The sequence below is a fragment of the Nestor notabilis genome, unplaced genomic scaffold (assembly GCF_000696875.1).
Source record: "Nestor notabilis isolate BGI_N333 unplaced genomic scaffold, ASM69687v1 scaffold9720, whole genome shotgun sequence".
Lineage (NCBI taxonomy): Eukaryota > Metazoa > Chordata > Aves > Psittaciformes > Psittacidae > Nestor > Nestor notabilis.
This window is the reverse complement of record NW_009911559.1, coordinates 2,215-24,682: the sequence shown is the minus strand read 5'-3', so window position 1 is coordinate 24,682 and position 22,468 is coordinate 2,215. Positions and strand designations below refer to the sequence as shown.

Genomic DNA, 22,468 nt, shown 5'->3' with positions numbered 1-22,468 from the left:
CACACATAAATAAGCCCATATTCTGCTCCTCTGCTGCAACATTCATGTGGCTGCCACCACCTCTGACTGCTCCAGCTCCTCTTCATAGTCTGAGATGTAGGACTCCATGCTCTGCTTGGCCAGCAGCTCTCTCCGGGCTTGAAGCCGCTCACAGCGGGGACAGTGGGTGGATTTGAAGCAGGACTTGTGGTAGCAGGCTTTGCACTCTGCAAGGGAAGGCATGACTGAGAGCTGGCAGAGGCTGACACAGACTACCTGACACTCGGCACCCCAGGGAGAGATGCTCCAGACTTGTCCAGGAGGACTTTTCAAACCAAAGCCATGACAGGAAAAGCACAAGAAGCAGGGGTCCATCACTGCTCTGGAAGCAGCAAGAAGATACACTGCAGTGTCCCTGAACCGGCTTGCGAAGCCTTTGGGAGCACAGGCAGGAGGCTTCCTCCTCCATACAAGGTCCTTCGCCAAAATTTCCTGATTCTCGAAGGAAACAGTAACTCTGCCCCAAGTTTTCTCTGGCACTGTGTCTGCATGTTGTCAGGAGCCATTTCAAGCCAGTTCAGAGGTTCGTCCAAAGCTGCAGCAACAAGGTCTGCTTGGCCATTAATACTGGGCATTATCAAGGATTACACCTGAAGGGAACTGTGGATTTCCTGGCAGGCAGGAAGTGCACAGAGACAAAGCCTTCAGGCTCTCCCTGCTCTACAAGGTCGTCTCCAGCCATAGGTGCAGGGGAGCTGTGTGCAGGCACAGCTTGTCCCACAACCATAGCAGAAGGGAAGCCAAGGGACCCACTTGCTGCACCCACAACCTGACTGCGTGGTGCTGCCTGGACAGGGAGCACACAGTGTGGTCAGGAAGGGACCTACACACTCCACCACACCAGCAGCTCTGGCCAGAGAGCATTATAATGCTGATCTACTGCTGTGATAATGCAGTGCAGAGACACAGGCCATGCACAGGGGCATGCCGGTCTGTCTGGCTCTGGCTCTGTACCTCTCGCTAGCACAAATGCCACTCAAACTGGAGGCAGACCTTGGTGGCCTCAGGGTCAGTCCCCTCCCTGTTTCTCCCCACCATCTCACCTTCACATGTGCTGCACTTGTTGAGCTCAAAGGGGAAGATGATGTCACTCTCATTCTGGCAGAACTCGCAGATGAAGCCTTTGGCTTGGCACAGCTGGAAAGAGAAAAGGTGAGGAAAAGCCAGCTAAATGCTCCTCATCTTCCTGGCAAGCAGGGCAGAAGGCAGGGCAGAGCAGGAAATAGAACACAGTGCTCTGCTCTAAGCATGCAGGACAGCCCCTCCCCAGCATGGAGCACAGCAAGACAGAATCAACATGTGTCAGGGGTAGGAGGGAGCCAAAATGGGGAAACAAACATCCCATATATGCTTCAGTAGGAGCTCTGTGGAGCAGGCAGGAACAGTTAGCATTGAATCAGTAATTTGGTGGTTGCCTGCACATCAAAGGGCTCCCCACTAGTTATCTTTGGGGCAAGGTGCTCCCGGGTGTGCTCCTGAGGGTGCAGACCCATGCAGGAGGCAGGTAAGGGAGGCCTTACCATGCACTTCTCAACGTGCAGACTGCCTGCCTTCAGGAGCTCTGTCAGACGAGGCACCAGGTCCCCTTTCTTTGTGGCAGTGAGGTCACTCAGCGAGTAGAGGTGCAAATCCTCTGTCAAGTGGCCAGGCACCGTATCAAAGGAGTCGAGGAGGCTACAAGGACAGAGAAACCAGAGCTCAGAGCAAAGCAAATCCATTAAGCTCCTTCTCTCCACTGCTTCTGCTTTCTTTCCCCCTCCCCTCCTCTCTCCCCCCATTGCTCATTGCACAGGCTGCATGGATCCCCAGCACAAATTGTCACGGGACAGAACCAGAACAGCTTCATCTCACAGCCTGGGACTTACTCTTTAGCTAGCCGGCATGTCTTAAACATGTTCTTCATGTGGAACAGCTGAATTCGCAGCAGCTGGAGAGGAAGGGGGGACACAAGAATCAGTAAACAGAGTACAGTCCTTGGCCAAGCAGGTCTGCCCCATTTCCTGCGCTGGTGAAATGACCGCTGCTCCTCAGCTGCTGCTCTCCTGCTACCCAAGTGTTTACACCACACAGAACAAAGTGAGCTCAACAATCATCATGTGCTGCAGGAGATAAACTGAAGCCCAGCTGGACGCCAGGCAGAAATTCTTTTCGAAATTCCTCTGTTATTGGATGTCCTGGGTTCAGCTACAGCAGTCATTTTTTCTCCTTCTTAGTAGCTGGTGCAGTGCTGTGTTTTTGACTTTCAGTCTGGGAACAACGCTGATAACACCGATGTTTTTAGTTGTTGCTAAGTAATGTTTACTCTGACCAAGGACTTTCTCAGTCTCATGCTTTGCCAGAGAGGAGGGGAAGCCAGGAGGAAGCAGAGGCAGGACACCTGACCCAAACTGGCCAAAGGGGTATTCCATACCACAGCACGTCATGCCCAGTATATAAACTGGGGGAAGTTACCCGGAAGGCCCAGATCGCTGCTCGGGTCGGGCTGGGTATCGGTCGGCGGGTGGTGAGCGGTTGTGTCCTTTTCCCTTGTTATTCCTCTTATCATTATTATTGGTAGCAGCAGTGGTTTGTATTATACCTTAGTTACTGGAGTGCTGTTATCTCAACCCGTGGGAGTTACATTCCTTCGATTCTCCTCCCCATCCCTCCGGGAGCGGGGGGAGGAAGGAAAAGGGGGGGGAGTGAGCGAGCGACTGCGTGGTTCCAAGTTGCCGGCTGGGCTTAAACCACGACATTGGACAAAGAACAAGAGGTGAATGGAAACCCATGGTGCCAAGGTTTTAAGCCTCAAAACCTGAAGTATCTGCTTCTCCCCAGCTTCCCTGGAACACAGTTTACAATGAGTAGCTGCCCACCTCACCCAAACCCCACTCAGGAAGGTGTGGAAAGCGTCTTACCCACACTTGGTTTAGAGACTTCACTTTCCGGTACAGGGCAGGATTGATATCCTGCACATTGAAGAGCGGGTCACTCCAGATCTTACTCAGTAGGTCCTTGGAGAAGTTGCTCACATAGTACTTGCTGAAGTCCCACTTGCGCAGGATGCGGCTGGGGATGACCATCTGGGTGTTCTCATGGCAGCACTGGCAGAAATACTTCCCCAGGTACTCACAGTACCGCAGTCGCTTGATGTAATCTGCCCAAACCCAGGCAGACAGGGAGGTCAGCCGCGGCACAGGCTCTGCACAACCACATACTGGACTCCCAACACTGCTCAGCATTTCCAACAAGCAAGAAACCTGCTGGCAGCTTTAGGACCCCAAGAGATGACTTTGCCTTAGAGGAGTCAACATCTGAAATGCTTTCCCTAATGGCAGGCTGGCTGCTGTTTGCCTCTACCAGACCCGTGACCTTCCGAAGAAGGAAGCTCCTCTGTGGATGTTGCACACCAATATGCAGGCAGAGCTGGTATAGCCACCATATAATTTCCCCAGTGTCCTTGTGCTGAGCTCTGCCACCACACACCCATTGTGTGTTTTCCCACTTGTTTATAGGTTCTTCCCTACTCCCCAACTACGGCTCAGGGTCCCAGCACTCACCAGGATCAGTCCGGATGCCACAGCCTGCACACCGGTAATTCTGCTTGGCCACAGCCACCTTCCTCCTGCCCAGAGACAGAACACAACATGCATGAGTCCAGCCCTAATGGCACCTGGCAGCAGAGGATGGGCACTGGCACAGGTGTGGATGGCAGAGATGGCCACATGCTTTGACACTTCAGTGTGGACAGCAAATCCAAGGGAAAAAGCTTTGTTGTGCCCTGGTGCACACCAAATGCACTGACCACTGACACTGGCTCCATCTTCATCTCATAGCACCAGCTGCTGGTGGTGACCACCGTGGATTTACCAGGCTCAGAACAAGGAAGCCTGGTGGTCAAGTAGGAAGGAGAGGAAAATCAACCTTGGTGTTGATGGAAAAGGGTTGCAAAGGGCAGGTCCCTGGAAAGCCCTTGGCTGCACAGGTCCTTACGTTGGGGCTGGGTGAACATTGAAGATGATCTGTGGTCGTGGAGGGGCCCACTCCAGGTTTCCGCGCACCCGAATCCTCAGCTTGTAGATGTCGGCATGTTCTCCATCATCGGGAGAGATGGGCAGAGAGTCGGGGATGGGCAGGAGCTGGAAGAAGCAGGCAAGAGGGTCAGATCCCTGCCTGGTACAGCAAAGGCAATGCACCTGGCTGGCTTGCCAGAAACCTGTAACTGCAGCCCTCTGGAAAACTGCCAGGCATTGAGCTACTGCTCCAGCTGAATGGGGGCTGGAGAAGGGATGTCCCTAAGGATCTGAGCACCAAGGAGGCAGAGCCCCACTGAGCTGAACCCCAGAGCCTGGACAAAATCCCTCCTCCAGCTACACAATCCAATCACTGGCACTAGCAAAGCCCCTCAGCAGTAGGCTGAAGCCAGGGATTTGGGGAAGATCAAATACTCACACCCCTACCTTCTGTGGGGCATCATGCTCGGGGACCAGCCACTCCAATTCAGAAGCAGCTGGGAGCTGCATGCCCTCAAACTGCTTCAGCAAGCCCATGGCCACAGCCTCCGCCGAGTTGGAATTGAGGAAGGAATGGGATCTAGACAGTGAAGGGGGTGGTTAGTACCGGGTCTCACAGCTGTGCCCTTCTCAAAACCCTTGATGCCCATCCCATCTCAAGCTGAAGATACTCCCTTCAACTTTGGTACCTGATTTCTGCACTTCTACACAGGCTTGAAATTGATATATGTGATTGATTTCTGTCTTTGCAGCTGCCCACAAGCAAAGCTGGCTAATGGCACAACAATTGTTTAGAAAGGCAAGCAAAACATATCTCACTTAATAAAACCTGTGCCTGTTTGCAAGGAAAGCTGCAAAGTGAGAGCCAGCGTCAGTAAGAGCCAGAACTGCTCCCCCAGTATGAACCTACCCAAGAGGCTTTGTATCTCACCCAGCTAGCAGAGGGGCCCCTGCATCCCAACAGGGTTTTGCTTTAAGAGCATTAACACAGCAGCAGTGCTTAAAACAGATGGTGATTCCCCTCCCCACAGCCCTCACCTCTTCACCCCAGGGCAGTACCAGGAAAGGACTGAGCACTTCATGTTTAAGCTGATGCCACACTGCACAGAGTCTGTGAGCACCACTGTGTGCCAGAAGTTCTGCCTCTGCGTCATGGCACAGCAGCAAGGGTTGGATAGAAGGTGGCAGCACCATGTAGTCCAACAGGCTATCCCTGTTGAGAGGGGAGAGGCAGGGGAGGCTCAGAGCCAGAAGCAAGCCAGCAGCCAGTCCAGATGCTCCAGGTTATGCCAGGTCCTCTGCCCATCCTCTCACCTACTAGGAGGTATGGGCCTGTCTCCTGACACCACTTGATATCATATCTACCTCGTGAATATCCTGATAATCCCAGGTGCTGCTTACCAAATTTAAGACTAGAGCCTAGTGCCCCACTGCTAAGTAAAAAGAGGGAGAGAGAGAGGGAAGGAAGGAAGGAAGAAGGAGGAAGGGAGGAAAGTAGGGAGACAAGGAGGGAGGGAAGGAAGAAGGAAGGAAAGGAAGAAGGGAAAGAAGAAGAGAGGAAAGGAGAAATGTCCACTCCAGTGCAAACCAGCATCTGATGCACTTGGAAGAGCAGAGTTGGGCAGGAAAGAGAACTTGGTACCAAGATGTCTTGCCACAAGCCACAGACGTACATGGACTCTGAGGAGAGAAAGGACTTCCTGCTGGAGTCTGGGTTCCTCTTGATGTCTGCATCTGAATCACAAACAGACAAGGTGGAGCAGATGGGGCAGGGCAGGGGGATACATTCATTTCAAATCAAAGCTTCACTGTAAAACTTATCAAGCTGTTCAAGAGCACGTGAACTACAGCAACAACTTCTACCAGTGGCACTGAGCAGCAAGGAGAGGTGCAGTCTAATCAGTTGCCTGTCAGGAGTTTCAAGGGAACAACATGGTGAGATGCTGTGAAAACAGTGAGCCTGCAGCTTGGGGGAGGCAACTGGCTGCTGGTACAGGTCAAACACCAAGTCCCGGCAGTGACATGGCCTGAAACAGAACACACACAAGAGCTAGGAGGGCAGGACAGCAAGGTTAGCAAGAAAGTTTAGTAGTTCTCTATATGCAGTATAGATGCTGCAGTGAATTAGCAATGGGATGCAGAGCCCTTCCCTCTACTTGACTGCAACCTGTAAGACCAGATGGTGGCCACGCCACAGCTTCTCAGTGGCTGCACAGCCAGGGGTGGTAGCCTCATCCAGCCCTCCTGAGAGACATCAGCATCTATGCAGAGAGTGGGCCAGGAGCCACGGGGCCAGCCCTCTTCACAGGTCACAGACCCATCTCCCAAGGAAGGAGGAGTCCAAGATAAGGTGCAGGAGGACACTGGGATCCTGCTCCTTCCACCCCTTCATCAGCTTCCCAACAGCCCTGTGCTGCCCTGCATTTCTCCTCAGTGCCAGCCTTGGATGCCAGGCAGTATCCAGTGCTACCTTACTCACTCATCTTTTCTTTCACTCTGGCAGATTAAACCCTGACAGGGAATTTATCTCAACGGTGGAAGGACCCTGGGACAAGAGACTCTTCCAGCAGTACAAGGTAGGCAGAAGCAGCCAGAAACCCTGCTTCACTGCAAACGGACTTTCAGAAAAGGAAAGAAGGGCATGCAAGGGGACAGAAGAGAGACCAATGCCATAACCTTCAGCCCAGTAAGTCTCTTGTTTGTCCTTCTAGGGAGCTCTTGGAATGAGGTCTGCAGTGACCATACCACCCCCAAACACAGGCTTGCCACTTTCCTACCCCAGTGGCCCAGTGCCTCGATAGGGGACGCACAGCTCAGGGTCCCTGCTCCTCCATACCAAGGTTGGCTACATGGGCCCACACAGCCCATCTGACCCTGGCCAGGCACCAACCACACACTGTGGCCAAGGGAATCACAGTCTGGCTGACTGAAGAGTGCCACCCCCAAGGCCATCGTGGGAGCAAGTTCCACCCCTGCCAGTAAAGTTACAGACTCACACTAGAGTCCAGCATGGAGGCTTGACCCTCCTTGTTTGACACCCATTGCTAGAACAGGAACATTCCTAACATTCCTAATGCTAAAGAGTCCACATATCTACATCACGCAAACAGACTTCAAGCTGCACAGAACAGGGAATTCAGGCAAATGTAGCCTCCCGACTATGTGAGGGACCAGCTAGACATACCTGCCATGCTCTGGTGCCTTTGGCTCTCCACAGGAAGGTGCTTTGTTGTCCTAGACTACAATGAACATGGGGAAACAGTGGGGCACATGCAGCACAGTGTGGGCCAAGCGTTATGGGGAGGCAGAGCCAGCACACTTTGGCACTGGCAACACCTCAGAGATGGCAGAGGAAGCCAAATCTGACCATAGGCTCTCATGGGGGCTAGCACAGGGATGCTGCCACTGCTCACTTCCCAACCTTAACTGCAGACACTCCTCAAAAGCCTCCAGGTAGCTGCCTGAAACACTTCTGCTGCCAAAGCTATTGCCAGGTGGGATTGTCCCCAGAAGGCCTATGAACAACTCCCAAACCCCAGGACATCACCATAGCCCCTGTATGCCAGCTTCAGGCGAGGATGAACCCCCATGGATCAATCCCTGGCCTGTAAACACAGAACACAGTAGGGCTTAGGAGGAAGCTCTGAGCACCAGCACCTCTAGCAGGAGCAACATGCTGGTGCCAAACAACTGACAGGAGGGATCAGCAGCAGCCCACATAGGCTGTTGCCTTGCTAAAGCAAACAGGGAACACATGAAGGTTATTCAAATGCATCCAGCAGACCAGAAGGATTAGGTGAGTAGTATTATAAACAATAAAAACACTAAGCAAGACCTGGCTGCATGTGATCCCATGCCCAGGGCCTCCAGCATGAACAAACTTCCTGTGCCCTGCCTGCTCTTACTACTTCTCCCTCTAAGACTTCTTTCTGGAAGGATTCTTCTCCAAGTCAAATCTGAGCAGGATGGGAAGGTTTAGCTGTGGTTCAGATCAGAGCTACGGGACACTAGCCCTGCCAAGTCAAGCAGGATAATGCTCCCCAAGGCACCTGTAGAGGACTGTTCTCATTCAGCTTAGGCTCAGCCTTCAGCAGCCACAAAGCTGTGCCATCACCCTGCCAAGCCTTACCCCACTCAAGACAGGTCTTCGCCACAGCCATCTTGTTCGGTTTATCTGAAATACTGTATGGCAAAACACCCTGGGGGATGGAGCCCACAACAGACCTCCTCTCTGCTCCATCCTGCTATATCATCCTGCCATAGCTTCTCTTGGTGATGTCTGGATGACACTGTTCACAAACCCCAAGTCAGGCAGATTTCTGAGCAGTGTGCACATGCACACACACACAGCTTGCACAGACACACACGTGCCACAGGGGAGCACTGTGCGGTACTACCTGAGAACAAGGAAGCCATTGACACTGAGAGGCCGTTCTTGGACATTTGAATCAGGTTAGATCCATCGTTACCATCTGTATAACACGGTGATGACAAAACAGTTGACTTCAGTGCTTCAGTCAGGCCAAAGAGAAAGGGCATAATACAAGAGCAGCACTCACACGAGAAGCCCAGAACTGAATTCACACACCCCTCCTTGGGCTTCAAAACTGAGCCCAAAATCTAGCCCTCAGTGACTGAAAGGAGAGCTTTGCTATCCACAGTTAAGAGATGAGAAGTTTAAGCTGGAGACTGGACTGCTCCGTCTTCTATGATTCTATCTCCTTTTTAAAGTCAGTGAGATAAGGTACTGCTGAGAAGTCATTCATCTACCTCAGAGGATGAACAAGGCTCTGAAGAAAACGAACACCCAGGGACCCCAGCAGGTCTCCTGTGGGCAATAAGCTCAGCCACCCAAGTTGCCAGGAGCAGAGCAAAGGTATTGTAGGTCAGGATGAGACTAACACCCACTACTGGCACCCAAGAGGTAAATAGTCAGAGCTACAGCTTCTTCTGCCTGGGGATGAGGAGAGTAAGGATGGCAGCTCTTCCACCTCTCTCTAGCTGTGACAGCTGCTATGTGGACCAGGCAATGAAACAGAAACCTACCAGCCAGAGGCACCGAATGCTAGAAGGTTACAGAGGATTTTGAAGGATTCATGCCACCACATGACGGAAACTAGCTGCTCTGCTCATGCCAAGAATTCAGCCACTTGTTTGGGAAAAGTCATCCTGAAATTCAGAGGGATGTGCTCTTCTTCAGTGGGACTGACCTCAGCACAACCACATCAAGGGGAAATCTGTCCCTATGCAAGAAGCAACACAGCCATTCCCTCCTACCTCGGATCTCGTACTCTTCCACATCCTCTGCGGAGCCAGAGTCAGAGAGTCGCATGGAGCCATGGGAGCTGAACTGGGACCCGCTGTCTGTTGCCACAAGACCTGGGAGAAATGCAACACAGCCAGGCCATCAATGGAAGTGGTCTGAAGGGTCACTGACAGCTAAGGGAGAAGTTGATAGCCAGGTATGGCCAGGTCAGGGAGGGATCGAAGTCAAGGCTGGAAAACACTATGGGTTCGAAATCAAATTACAATCTGTAACTCGGTGCCAGCAGCACACAAGCGTTATCAATGTATAGTATTAGTTCCGTTATGGTCTTTGGTAGCAGCAGAGTTTCACAAATCTCTGCAGCCATATGATTGTTTCCCACAAATGGGCAGGAAGACAGGATGCTATAAGGTCAGGCAATGGACAGAAAACCCACATCCCACTAGCTGATGAGCCCAAAACACATCACCCACTGTCTGAGCCCATCCCCTGGCAGGTAGGAAACAGGTGCCTGGTGCGGATTTGCTGGCGCCGAATGCGAATCTTTTGTTTAAGCTCCTGTATCTCCTTGTCACTGTCTTCCTCCTCCTCCTCCAGCTGCCGGCTCATCATGTTGCATTTCATCAGCTCAATGGCAGCGATCAGGGACTCCGAGATGCTGAAGTGGGCATTCTCCTGCAAGGCAAGAGCAAAAGCATTTAAGGCTGTAGCATGGAGAAACTAGGAAGACATGGTAAAAATCCTGTCTCCACCTGTGACAGCAGAGAACTTATTACTCATGGAGGGTGGTAGAAAGACCTTAATCCCTGTCAACCACACAAAACCTGACTCTTCTAGGAGGACCTAGAAACTAAAGCCTTTTTGGACACCAGAATACTCCTACAAAGAAGTTGTGCAATAAATCCACTCTGGGCAGTCAGCACATGCCCCTGAGGAGCCCTAACATGTTGCAAAGCTGCTGTGTATATGCTGGATAGGCAGATCCTGGCTGCCAGGCACCATCACAGAACTCAACCTTGAAGTTCTGTGCACAGCTCTGTAACAGGAAATACTATGGCATTATCTTCCCCACAGAGGAAAGTGTCACTGAACCTGATGTAAGATACGATATCCAATGCTCCGGCTGCTGCTGCCTTCCTCACCTTCTCCAGGTCTGCACAGCTGCCAAAGTCCTGCTCAGAGAGGTAGCTGATGAGGGACTGCCCTTCTGAGGGTCTTCGAAACATCCCTTCCCCCGAGCTCAGGTACTGTCCAGAGTCTAGAAAAGCAAAAGACAAATATATAAGGAGGGACCTGCTATTATGCCCCTGCTAATGAGCCCTGCCAGTGCGCAACCAGCATCCCACAAGCAGGTGCCAGAAGCTGAGGACACCGCAGCTGATGAAGGAGCCTGACCAGGAGCACACATCCCTGATGAGGCTATCTGTACTCACCATACTCCATGTAGAGCGAGCTGGGTGTGCTCAGTTCACTGCTCTGCGTAGAAGCAGAGACTGGCCTTCTCCCTCCACCTGGATCGTCGTGGGACTCTGGAAGGGAAGACAACACCAGGCACACATCATTATCCCAGAGGTGCCCAGTCACTGCACAGAGTGAAATGAAAGGGGCTCAGCATTGCATGGGCAAGCACAAATGAATGGAAAGCACAGAGGGACATCTTCCTGCTCCATGCCATGACTTAGGGCAAGCTGAGGAGGGAACAAAACTAGAAGGCATTTCAGGCAGGAGAAGAGGAGGGACAGAAAGAAGGTGAGATGCTCATGAGATGCCACAGAGCAGCCAGGTCTGGGGCCACCTTCTCTTTACTCCATAGCAGAGCTGGAGGACACAACAGGCTCCAGCAAGTGCCTCTTGCAAGCCCCTTCTTTCTGCTGGAGCACCTCTAAAGAAAGGGCTATCCCCAGGGTACTGAGTCACAAGAAAGGCGAAGCCTGAGCACCTGAGGGATCTGTGGGGCTCCCAGCCCTGCATAACAGCCTGAACAACTAGAAGGAGGCATCTGAAGGACATGCTTTCGCCCAACTAGAAGCCTGGGTTCCCTGGTCACCTGCAGTGCTCAAGGTGACCTGCCCAAGCTGTAGCTGTAGGCAGGGCCCTGCCCCATGCACACATTTATGGTGCAACTCCCTGCTAGGCTGAGCTGGCAGAGACTGTCACAAGCTGGCAATGACTGGAGACCAGCAATGGATGGTGCTCTATGGAGACCCACAGCCCCAGGGAGCACCTGGATAGAGCAGCTGGATGACCAAGGACTGCTGAGGGAGACTGAAAACACCCTGACAAGCAGGTCAGGAGTACACAGGTGTGGACACAAAAGTAGGCGCCAGCCGATATCCCAACATGCCAAGCAAAACAGAAGGGCAACCCATCCTCTCAACCTCCTACTCCTCTTTGTTCCCAGCTTTGTGCCATAACCCTGACGTAGCTGGAGGCTCCTGAGCCCACCAACACCAGCATCTCCCTGCAAAGATCATGAAGTGGCAGCCACCAGGATGGGCTTTGGGACCAACCCACCCCATAGGCTGGGTGACAAAGGAGACCCATTGGGGTGGGACACTCTTATAGCTAGTCACTGCAGCCTGGCGGAGTATCCTGCAGGCACCTCAACCCTGCTGAAAACCAGCACAGAAACCACCTCGTGATCACCAGCCTGGGGGATGCCACATACAACAGAGCCTGCTGCTGAAGGGTAAAGTGAGGCAGTGCTCAGAATCCTCTGCTGGAGCAGGACACAGGGCTGGACACATCTGTCTGAATGCCCACCACCTCCAGGAAGGAGCCTTTGCAGCCACAGAGCCCTCAGCACCGAGCTGTAAGCTCAACAAACCCAGTGCTACTGTTGAATGGGTGCAAAAGAGAACAGCACATTTTTTGGAGCTGCTGCCTCTTTCTGCATGTGGGGCAAAGGGATGGCAGCACCCCAGCACCTCTGCTTGGGGAGAAACCTGCCCCAAGCCCAGATCAGCTGTGAGTCCTGTCCTGGCTGTGGGTGCAAACACAGTTGATTGGGATGTGGCTGAACTCAGCCAACATCAAACCTCCCCATGCCTCAGACCCAGTAAAGGAAAAGAAAAATAAGATGTTCAAGCCTGCTTAGCTGCCAGCCCTTATTTGCTAGGTAGGAGACAAAACCTCTCCTGGCTCCCAAGGCAGTGGGGTTGAGGGAAGGGTAAGGGATGCATCTCAGGGATTTAGTGGCCAGCACTCTAACACCATGCAGGGGAGCTAGACACCCTTCTGGATCTGGCCCACTGCTCCCAAAATCCAAGCTAGGATCTTCAGTCAGGTCACATGCATAAACCTGACTATGCTTCCAAGCATCAGCTGGGACACATGGAAGAAAGAATTTTTTTGTTTGTTTTCTAAATGAGCACTAATGGATTGATGGAAATCCTGAACTTGATGCAATGATCACTAACGAAGGGCTGTTATACTGGCTCCCAAACCTGCCACTGGATCTTCTATTATAACGGTGATATCCCTGAGGCCTCCTGGGCAGACAGAGGAGGAGGAGGGCAGCGTTAAGGGAGAGAAAACAGAGACAGACTGGTTACTACCCAGCAAGGACCTCCACTTCTCCCATGAAGGCAGCACCAGTGGGACAGACTCCCACAAACTGGTTGTCACCTCAAATCCCCTCCCGCCCACCATGCATTCATCCCCTCAAGAGCACAGGACGACCCAGCAGGTTATCAGTAGGATAACATCGGACCAGTAGGATGAACCCAAGCCCCCGCCCAGTGCCCTGCCAACCATGGCCCCATGTGCCAGCCGGGCAGGGCCAGTGGGGAAGCAGGATGGTTAATGCCACACCATCGCTGGCATTTTCTAAGCTTTTGGTAAAAGCTGCCAATACCAGTAACAGACGGGCCTGGGGCATTCTGGGAAGCAAAACATCAGCCCATCACTCAAGTGCAGAGCAGGAAGGTAAGGGCAAAGACCAAATTTACCAACCACTTGCACACTGTTCCCTTCATCAATCAGATCCACGGAGTCAAAGAGGCGGCCAGCATCAGCCTCCCGTTACCAGGGTCTCCCACACCCCAAAGCCATCCCAGAAAAGCTGCCCCATTACCGTGCAACTTCCCCGAAGTCACGTTGGTGTCAGAGTGTGAGCGCACGTGGCTCTTCTTGAGGATGCCCTGTGTAGCTGATGACTGTCCTTCTGAGAAGCTGGACCGGCGCAACAGGCTCAGGCCCCTGCTTCCACCTCTGCTTGCCCCCTGCTCCCCCAGGGATGAGACCGAGTCCAGCTTCTGGGAACTGCTGGAGGAGAAGAGTTTAGAGCTACTGCTCTTGGTGCTGTTGGTGCTGGCACTGCTGCACACTCGGCGCCGGCGCCCCGTGTTCCCAATGGCCAGGTACTCTGGCCCATCATTAACATCGCTCTGCGGATCATCCTGACTCCCTGTCCAAGTGTCCTCACTCTGGCTGGTGGTGCTGGAGCTCATCTCGCTGGCTGGAGAGAAGGGATCTTTGGGTGAAGGTACATTGAAGTGGGTGACAGAGCTGGGCTGCTCCAGAGGGGACCTGCCCTCGCTGAAGGAGGAGGACTGGGTGGATGGGCAGCACTCCCGGGGCTGGCTGGCGCTGGAGCTGACGGAATTGCTTGCTGATCTCCTGTCTGGACAGAGGCAGAAGCAAGATATCACATACCCTGGCACAAGCAGACCACCCTATGGCTTCACACCAGCATGTCCACCCACCATGGGCCCATTCCCACCAGGGATCTCCCTCCCATTGCAGGCAGACATCTTCTTGCACCCATCCACCACAACGAATCCAAGAGTAGAAATAAAAGGCAAAGTCTCTTCTGGGTCTATCCTGAGCTCCCAAGCCCACCCTCATTACCTGAGAGGCCAGAGGAGGCTGGAGAATGGAGGCTGGAGACGGACCCAAAGCAGCGCTGCTGCATGCAGCCTGCAGCAGGGATGTATGGGGACGCGGGAAGAGCAGTCAGGCTCTGACTCTTGGTCACCAGAGGTGGACCATCTCTCTTCCTGGTAAGCTAAAGAGAGGTGGCATCATTAATAAATCAGGATTTAGAGGGCATTTACACATCAAAGGAGCAGTAACAGAAAGGAATTGACTTCCTAGTGCCTGGTCACCAGCCACCAAGGGTGCGGCAGACATGAGGGTGGAAGAATGGGTAGGGAAAAACACAGCGGTGCAGAAGGGAAGAGGCTCTTTGTTCACAGTTACACAGCAGGCTCCCATTGGGAAATTACCAGGCTCTCAGTTAAATGATCCAGGCAGCTCAGTGCCCCAGGCAGACGGTTCTCATGTCCTTCAGCGTCATGGTCACACATCTCTCTTGTACCAGCAGAAGGACCTGATGCGCACAGGGATGGCAGTGACGTGCCGGCCAGCTGAAAGAACACAGCTCCCATTTAATGGAGCCTCATTAATTGCTCTCCTCTGGGGAGCTCTGTGCAAAGAAAGCAGCTGTTGTTCCCATCCTCTGGGGAGGGGGTAGACGGTGCAGGGCTGCACAGGGGGTCACTGGCATCACCAGCAGCAATGGGCACCCAGGTGTCCTGGAGTGCTGCCTGTCCCCTTGGCGGGTGACTGTCCCTCATAACCAGGCAGCTCTGATCACTAGCCCTGAAGCCTGGGACTATCGGAGAGGACTTCAGAGGTGCCTCTTACAAGGAACCACAGGTCCTCATACTCAAATCTTCAATGCCAGCCAGAACCAAGGTGCCCCACTACAGGCTCCACAAAGCCTCCTCCACCACCCCGACCCCTGCCAGGCTCACACAGGCAGTGCACGGACCAGTTCACTGTTCTCTTCCCCTCTTGGAGCTCCTTTTGCTACTTCCAAGACCAACCCCTTGCCTAAGAGCTACATGTGGCCCACATAAGACCTCTCACAAGCAGCCACAGCCAGACAGCATCTGGGGAAAACCAGATGTAAAAGCCAGGACCTCTACTCACCATGGAGGTGTCAATCTGAGCCAGAAGCCTGGGGTTGTTCTGCTCGACAGCCTCCAGGCACTGCAGCATGGCTGTGACGTGTGCGTCACTGAGCAGGAAGGCAGTGTCTGGGGAGAGAAAACTGCGGCTTGGAGGAGTCCCTTTCATCCGTGTGGTTTGATAGTGCCAGTTCCCCACATGCAAACCACCTTTTCTGCCATCCCCCCTTGCTCCTATGTGGTTTGGAAATGTCACCAGCTAAATATTTTCCTAATAAGAAGGAAAAGGCCCATTTCTCTTTACCTGTATAGAATTTCCTGATGTACTGACGGTTCCCCAGGAGCGGCCTCAGCTGTGCTGACAGGCAGTGGCACTGCAGGCTGTGCTGCAGCCACAGCTGAGCAATGGCCTGGTCCCCTGGGCCCTCAGGGTTAGGCTGGCCGCTCTCCTGCAGGCTGATGAACTGGAAAGGGACACCAGGCACAGGTTAAAGCACGCAGATACAAGCAGGGGAGCAGCACTGGTCACTGTCAGCGGGAAGGAGGACACGTCTCAGCAGCTCCTCAGCCACCAGGGAGGCAAAGCACCAGGTAGGAGCAACGCTTCAAAGGTCAGCCAGTGACCAAAGTCCTCCGACAGCCACCAGCAATATGAATTTCTCTTGCATGCTCTCCCACCCATGTGCCTCACCCCTGGCCCAAAGGGACCCCACACTCCCAAATCCAAACCTGACCCCAGTGGTGACGGTCATGTTCTTGCTGACACATTAACTGGGAAGGTCATAGCAATGTCTGAGCTGCTACAGCTTGAAAAGCTGGACTGTTAGAGATCTGCACACATACATGAATCACCCCTGCATAGACACAAGCACCACTTGTGCCAATTCCCTTGGTGATGCCCGCTGTACCCGGCCGAGCCGAGCTGGAGACTGGCCTGGAAGAAATAAGCAGCTGATTGTCTCAACCCGAGCCATGCCGAGTTCCTGGGACGTGGCTTGTACACAAACACACGGCTGCTTCAGCCTCCACACACCATGGAGCTGCTCTGTCCCCAGCAGGCCAGCAGCCAAGGCACTGCTATCCCAGCAGTGAGGCTCACAGCCTAGCTACCCAATCCCATCCCTGCTGGGTACACAAGGCCACCCCACCAGAACCCACCTCCTCCAGGTGATGAGCAGAGCTGGGACTCAGCCAGCGAATGTCCTTCACAAACTGCCAGTAATCCTTCTGTCTGCAGCACACCTGCACAGGACAGGCACAGTTAGGTACCACCAGCCAAGTCCCAGTTAAATGACAACATCTCCCATTAGCCCCTTGCTACCATGAGAGTTCAGCCCCTAAACCTGGCAAGATGAAACAGAAAATAGGCAAACACATCCCAGAAGAATTGGTAACCATTGCTGTTTTCTGGTGCAAACCACCACTGAGGACACCAGCATGGCTGGTGTTGGCATTGCACTTTTACCAACTCTTTGCTGCTGTTTGCCTCAGCTTTATTCAAACAATGGATTATTTTGTTCTTAGCTATTCTTGCCATTAAAGAGGAACTGCAGCAGAGTTGCTGTTTCCCTCACCACCCCATAGGGTGTAAACACAACCCCAAAATATCTCGCTTCACCAGAAGACTGAATATTTTTTCTTCCATCTTTATTTCCTCTTTCACAAGCAGCAGAGGAATAGATTCTGTTCTGTGGTTTATTTGTCTGGAGGGGGAAGAGATGTTGTTTTGGTTTTTTAAGACTAGGGAACTCACAGGGCAATTTTAGTCCTCTAGAGTGAATAGGGTTTTTTTGAACAGTTAAGAAAAATTCACTAGAAACTTTAAAAATCTCTTGCAATTCTCTTAACATGTACATATGGGTTTTTTCAAAAAAGCTGATAAAATACTAAGTAAAATAAATTGTTTTGCTGGAGCAACTATGAGAAAACTGCTGTTAGGAAGCTGTATTTTTATGGGCCTCCCTTTGCAGCTCATATAGTTTGATTGCTGCCACAGGTGCCCAGGCAGGGGAGACATTTCTAAGAGAAAGAGCTGCCTTTGCCTACCTGAAAAGTATTGAGGAAGGCAACACAATCCTGCTTTGCAGGTCTGGCATGAACTGTTACCAATAGTCAGACAAGTATAAATAATTTAAATCGCACTTCCTGAAGCCTATTAATAGCGTGTCTGTCAGAAGGGAGCACTGCACGCCTCACACGCGAAAGGTAGCTTCTCTCTCTGGATCTCTCAAAGAAGGTCCCATTCTTCTGGGCAGCAGAGCCACCTGATGGGAAGGCTGCCCCCAGGCACACCCTGCGGACTTGCTTCAACCTTACATTGTAAATTAATTGTGCTGGTAATTGTAAGCTGAACGGGAGATCTTCAAGCCTCTGCACAGAAGCAGGAAAGAGAAATTCTTCCAAGCAGCCATGAAAGGGGGAACAGCCAGGTGTGTAGCTGCAAGGCACAAGAGCCTGGAAAGAGATCCCATTCACACAAAGCAAGGATTTGGCTGCCAATTCCTGTTACTAACACAGCTAACCTGAAACAGTAAAGATGCAAGGTTTCTCTTGCCAGACCTCACTGGGGAATTGTCCAGTTGCAGACAATATGGGCCCAACTCATTGCAAATGCAACTTCATCACTTGGCTGCAGCAGGACGGAAGGAGAGAGGGGCTGACCTCAGCGATGGGGGCACAGGTACTTAGAAAAACTATGTTGAAGGTGGATGAGATAGAAAGAACACACACCCAGGTCCCTCTGACAACCACAGCACTTGCAGGCAAGCTCAGTTCCACTTTAACCATTTTCCACACTGCTACAAGCATTGTACCCACTCCTTGCTAGGAGCACTAAAGCAAGCTGCAGCAGACAGGACTGCCCCACTTGCTCATGACAGGAACCAAAGCTTGCTACAGACAGACAGCAGTGCTGGCAGGACAGAGCCCTACCTTGTCATGGATGAGCCCATGATAGAGGATGCTATGCATGTCTCTGCAGAGCCGTTCCAAGCCGCCATACTTGGACCAGACATTCGGGTTGCTGGTGGACACCAAACCTTCCACTGTGGTCTTCAGATTGCCTAGTAGCTTCCAGTGCTCCTTCCTGCAAAGGAACACAGCAAAGTGCATCAGATACACAGCAAGAGGAGCTTCACAGCAGGACCATGGTATTGCTATCTCCAAGGAGACTCTGGTCAGGCTGAAACCTTTGGCAGTCCAGAAGCTAGCAAAGGTGAGCTAGCATACCTTACACCTCCTTGTGGTCTCCCATGCATGCTTTGCGGACAAGAGGCCATATCATAATGATTCTTGTGATGACTGATAGCCACCACCTATATGGTCTCAGTAGGCAACCAGAACAAAGACTGATGGCTCCTGCAATATACCACTTGCTTTGTACACACCAGCAAAGCTGAAGGACATTTTTCCAGCCAGCCTCATGCTTGCTTCATTCACAAGCTCTACCAGAAACTGTTCAGAGCAGCAGTCCATCAGGAGTACAGCAGTTGTAAGGCAACAGTATGATGTCTACCCCATCCAACCTAGCTGATTCTATCTAGCAGACTCTGGCCACACTGCAGCCACATTTACAGAAAGCAGCACTCCCTGAGCAATGTGTACTGCACCAAGCACTCCAGCACCGTCAGGATGCAGAAGTGCTCCACTCCAAGGCTGGTAACTCTTCACCTGCACCTCCATCTGTACAGCTGCACCCTGGCTCCACAGCTCCTGTATGCACAAGTTGACTTTCTCGCAAAAGTGTTCATCATGTTTTGGACAGAGATTAGCAAACTGCAAACTGCCGGTGTACTCAAGAGTTTGCAGAGCATTTCTCATTGGTATGACTCACCTCAGCTACCCTCCATACAGCAAGAAATCACCATTATCAGCCATAAAGCAGGAGTGGCAGTGCAGAGAGGTAATGTTATTTGCCTATGCAAAAGCAACTTTGGGGAAGGAAGCTTTGGATGACTGAGGTCCCTGCTCAAGCTGCTTGACTGTGTTTCCAGAGGAACAGTAGCTGTAAGAAACATGTATTCTGATAGAAGCCATTCTTTCAGAAGCAACAGGAATGTTGCAATGTTTATATGGGGGTGTAAATACCAAAAAATATGCCTCTGCAGGGTTTGTAACAAAAGCACCTGAGCTGATAGCTTACAGTGAAAGTCCAACCTTTCATCTTGCAAGAAACAAGCCAGTGTTTCAATTGTTAATGCCTCCCACAGCCAAAACCAAACTGAATTTCCAAAGCAAAATGGAAAAAAAGAACAAAAAAAACCCCAAACATTATTTAAAACTGCTCTCATTGTAGATGAAAGTGTGGGCTGCACACTTCTGCAGCACAGAGAAGGATACTAAAAAGTAACATAATCCTGGTATTTAAAACCAAGCTTTTCTTGACAATATTATCTTTTTGAGACTTGATCACTATTGCTAAACTGATTAAGTAAACAAGCAGATCATCAAATACTGGCTCTACTTCAGGCTACCTACCCACTCCCTTCACAAGGTCTCACCAGGGCAACCTCACCACTTTCAGTGCCCATCTAAACTTGAACCACACAGAAGCCGACCCATCCCACCAGCAAAGCCTGTCACCCTGGCAACACTGGAGCTCCAAACCAGAGCTGCAATGCATATGGAAGTATGTATATGCTTATGATGTACTTAGACTAACAAGCACCGACAAGGCTTTATCTCAGGAGATAAGGAGATAAAATCTCCTTATCCTAAAGGAGATCTAACTTGGGGAGACACGGAAAACTGATCCAGCTCTTCTAAATTTATGGGCTTTTCCCATCCCTGCCCTAAGGGATGCAGATGTTCTTTGATCAGGGACTATGGACACCCAGAGCAGCATCACCAGTCCCGGGTCAAAAAGCATCTGCAGCCACTGAGCTCAAAACTTCACCAGCTCCTCCCCAAAATATTTCTAACACTCAGAGTTAGGAAATGCAAGTGAAAGCTCAGCCACGCCATTGATCTTCCAAGTCAGTGAGTCAGGGGAACTCCCTTGCGTGCTATTTCATGCTAAAAAGCAAGCGATGCGCACAAGGATGTGGAGATAGCACATGCAGAGACATGCCTTTCCAAATGAACTGTCTTATTAAAGGAGTTGTGCATCTCCCCAGAGGTAGGAAACCAGAGTCCAACGGACTGGAGTCACAGCTCCCTCCTAGCACAGGGAAACTAAGGTTAAGCAATCCTCAAACAAAATAACCTCAAAATATTAAAACATTGAACTCAGAAGCACATAAGGAATGAGCAGCACAATGAAAGCAACTTTGCAGAGGTGGTGCAGAAGCTACCAAAAGTGAATTAAACCCCTGTAAGACAGTAAGGATTCCATGGGACTTCTCAGCCCAAAGCAGTTCACAAGTTGGATGCACAAGACCCTGCTAACATGGAAAACCCAGCTGTTTCTGGGCCAGAACACTATGCATGCTGGAAAGCATACAGTGACGTAAGGTTGAAGAAATGAAGACCCATATGGTTGGCTGCAGATGGCAGGGAAATCTAGAGAGCACAGCTAACCACACTTCAGCTTTGACTGGACTTGTAGGTTAACCCCAAATTAGCAGCAGGGTTTGTTGCCCTCACACTGGCAGAGCCTGAACTTAAGCTGCCAGGAGGGATGAAGGAATTCTGAGCCCAGCTGGCCTCAAGTTCCCCATTTCAGCAGGCATTCAGAGCAATATTAAGAAATCTGCTTGGCCTTTACTGAATAAAGAGAATTCCCCTTCGCTAGTGCTAAAGAAAGGCTGACACGGGGTAAGGCCAATTCATAATCACATCATGAAAATTTACAGAAAGGCAAGGTGAGTGGGGTTTCATGTCCCAGAGAGGTCACAGTACAGGAGCAGAACTTCCCCTGCAAGAACTACATGTGCTTCTGCTCTCCTGCTCTAGCAGAGCCTGGTTACCCAAGCCAGAATGGCTGAGGGTGCTTGCAGGGGCCATCACTGGTGGAGCATCGGTGAGACCTCAGCCACATCCTTCTCCTTCCGTAAAGACAACAGTCTCTGATCCGGCCTCTAATTTTAACCACCAGCTCTGTAAACTTGGCACTGGGTCTCCTTGCTTTACCTCCACAAACTCTGCCTTCAGGTACAGCAACATGAACCCCACCATCAAGAACTGTGTTCAGTATAATTGAATGTTTTGCACTGGAGTGATAAAAGACAGAATACAGCCTTGGAGCAAGAAATGGTTTAATGCCACTGCTGACAAGAAGAGGGAAACGTTGCTTGCTCTCAGCCCCTCCATGCCAGCAAGGCTAGGAGCTTCTCTTGGTTCAAGTCAGCAAAGGTGACTCACAGCAGAGGCAGGGAGCCATGCTGCTGACAAAGGTGAACTTCTTCATTTAAAACAAAACCAAACCCTAGTTACTTCCCAAAACAGAATCACACAGCTAGCTAGTATTAAAAAAAAAAAAATAAAAAAATAAAAAAAGCAATCAACATGTGCTCTGTGTGTCTGCATTCTGCAGGAGGCACCTAACAACAGCTGCTTGAACCCTGTCCTCTACCTAGAGAAGGCTCTCAATCCTTCTTAGCATACTAAAAAGGTCGGGCTGAGGATGCTGAGGTCATGGAGGGACTTCCACCAGATGTCCAAGGACATTCCCGTGCTGCCTGTTGATTCCTCCTGCAGATCTCAAAGGAGCTGCATAACCCACTGCTGCGCACAGCCCACTCCCGTTCTCGCCATCCCCGGGTATCCCAGACAACCAGCAGCCCCTTCCCTGCGCTCCCCCGCCTGCTCCTCCAGCAGGCTCAGCACTGCTGGGGAAAGGCATTAAAAGAAAGGCAGGTTTCATGCAGTTCACCTGCAGTAGTGGGGAGTGTCTGACAAGGCAGAGGAAGCCAGAAGAGCTCTGCCAGCCTGGCAGATGAGCCCTGCAGCACCTGGGTGGGATAGCTGAGCAGGCTGGCAGGGAAACAAAACACAGGGTAGTTTGCAATGGTGCTAAAAGCATTCGTCAGTATAAAACAGGGGGCACAACCAGAAAAGGCTCCCCCAGCAAATGCAGCCCACAGCTGCTGCTTGCTGGAGCACTCTTAACTCTTCACTGGCAAAGGATGAGGGGAAAAAATAGGGATTAAAGGTGGGGTTTAGCCTTCTTCCAGCACTGCAGATAATTTCACCTGCTTGTCCTGGCAAAGCCTCCCACAGGCAGATGACCACAAAACCGTGAACCCAGGATACTGTCCATCAGGCTTCAATCTGCACAGGACCTGCCTGCAACAAGCACACAGGCAGCCAGAGGCAGC

General features: G+C 51.5%; 1 protein-coding gene across 1 annotated transcript; it reads right to left on the bottom strand.

The window, feature by feature from the left end:
* Positions 1–42: 42 nt before the first annotated feature.
* Positions 43–18,287, bottom strand: KIAA0226 (KIAA0226 ortholog). Its single transcript, XM_010015395.1, has 21 exons — positions 18,144–18,287; positions 16,371–16,454; positions 15,517–15,676; positions 15,235–15,341; positions 14,526–14,666; positions 14,149–14,305; positions 13,373–13,921; positions 10,731–10,826; positions 10,440–10,555; positions 9,771–9,972; positions 9,309–9,410; positions 8,429–8,503; positions 5,705–5,765; positions 4,479–4,611; positions 4,012–4,157; positions 3,579–3,643; positions 2,937–3,175; positions 1,905–1,966; positions 1,560–1,713; positions 1,083–1,176; positions 43–206 (listed from the first exon to the last, which is right to left on the bottom strand). Exons 1-21 carry the CDS (start codon positions 18,180–18,182, stop codon positions 43–45), a joined length of 2,946 nt encoding a protein of 981 aa, XP_010013697.1. The 5' UTR covers positions 18,183–18,287.
* Between the last annotated feature and the right edge of the window lie 4,181 nt (positions 18,288–22,468).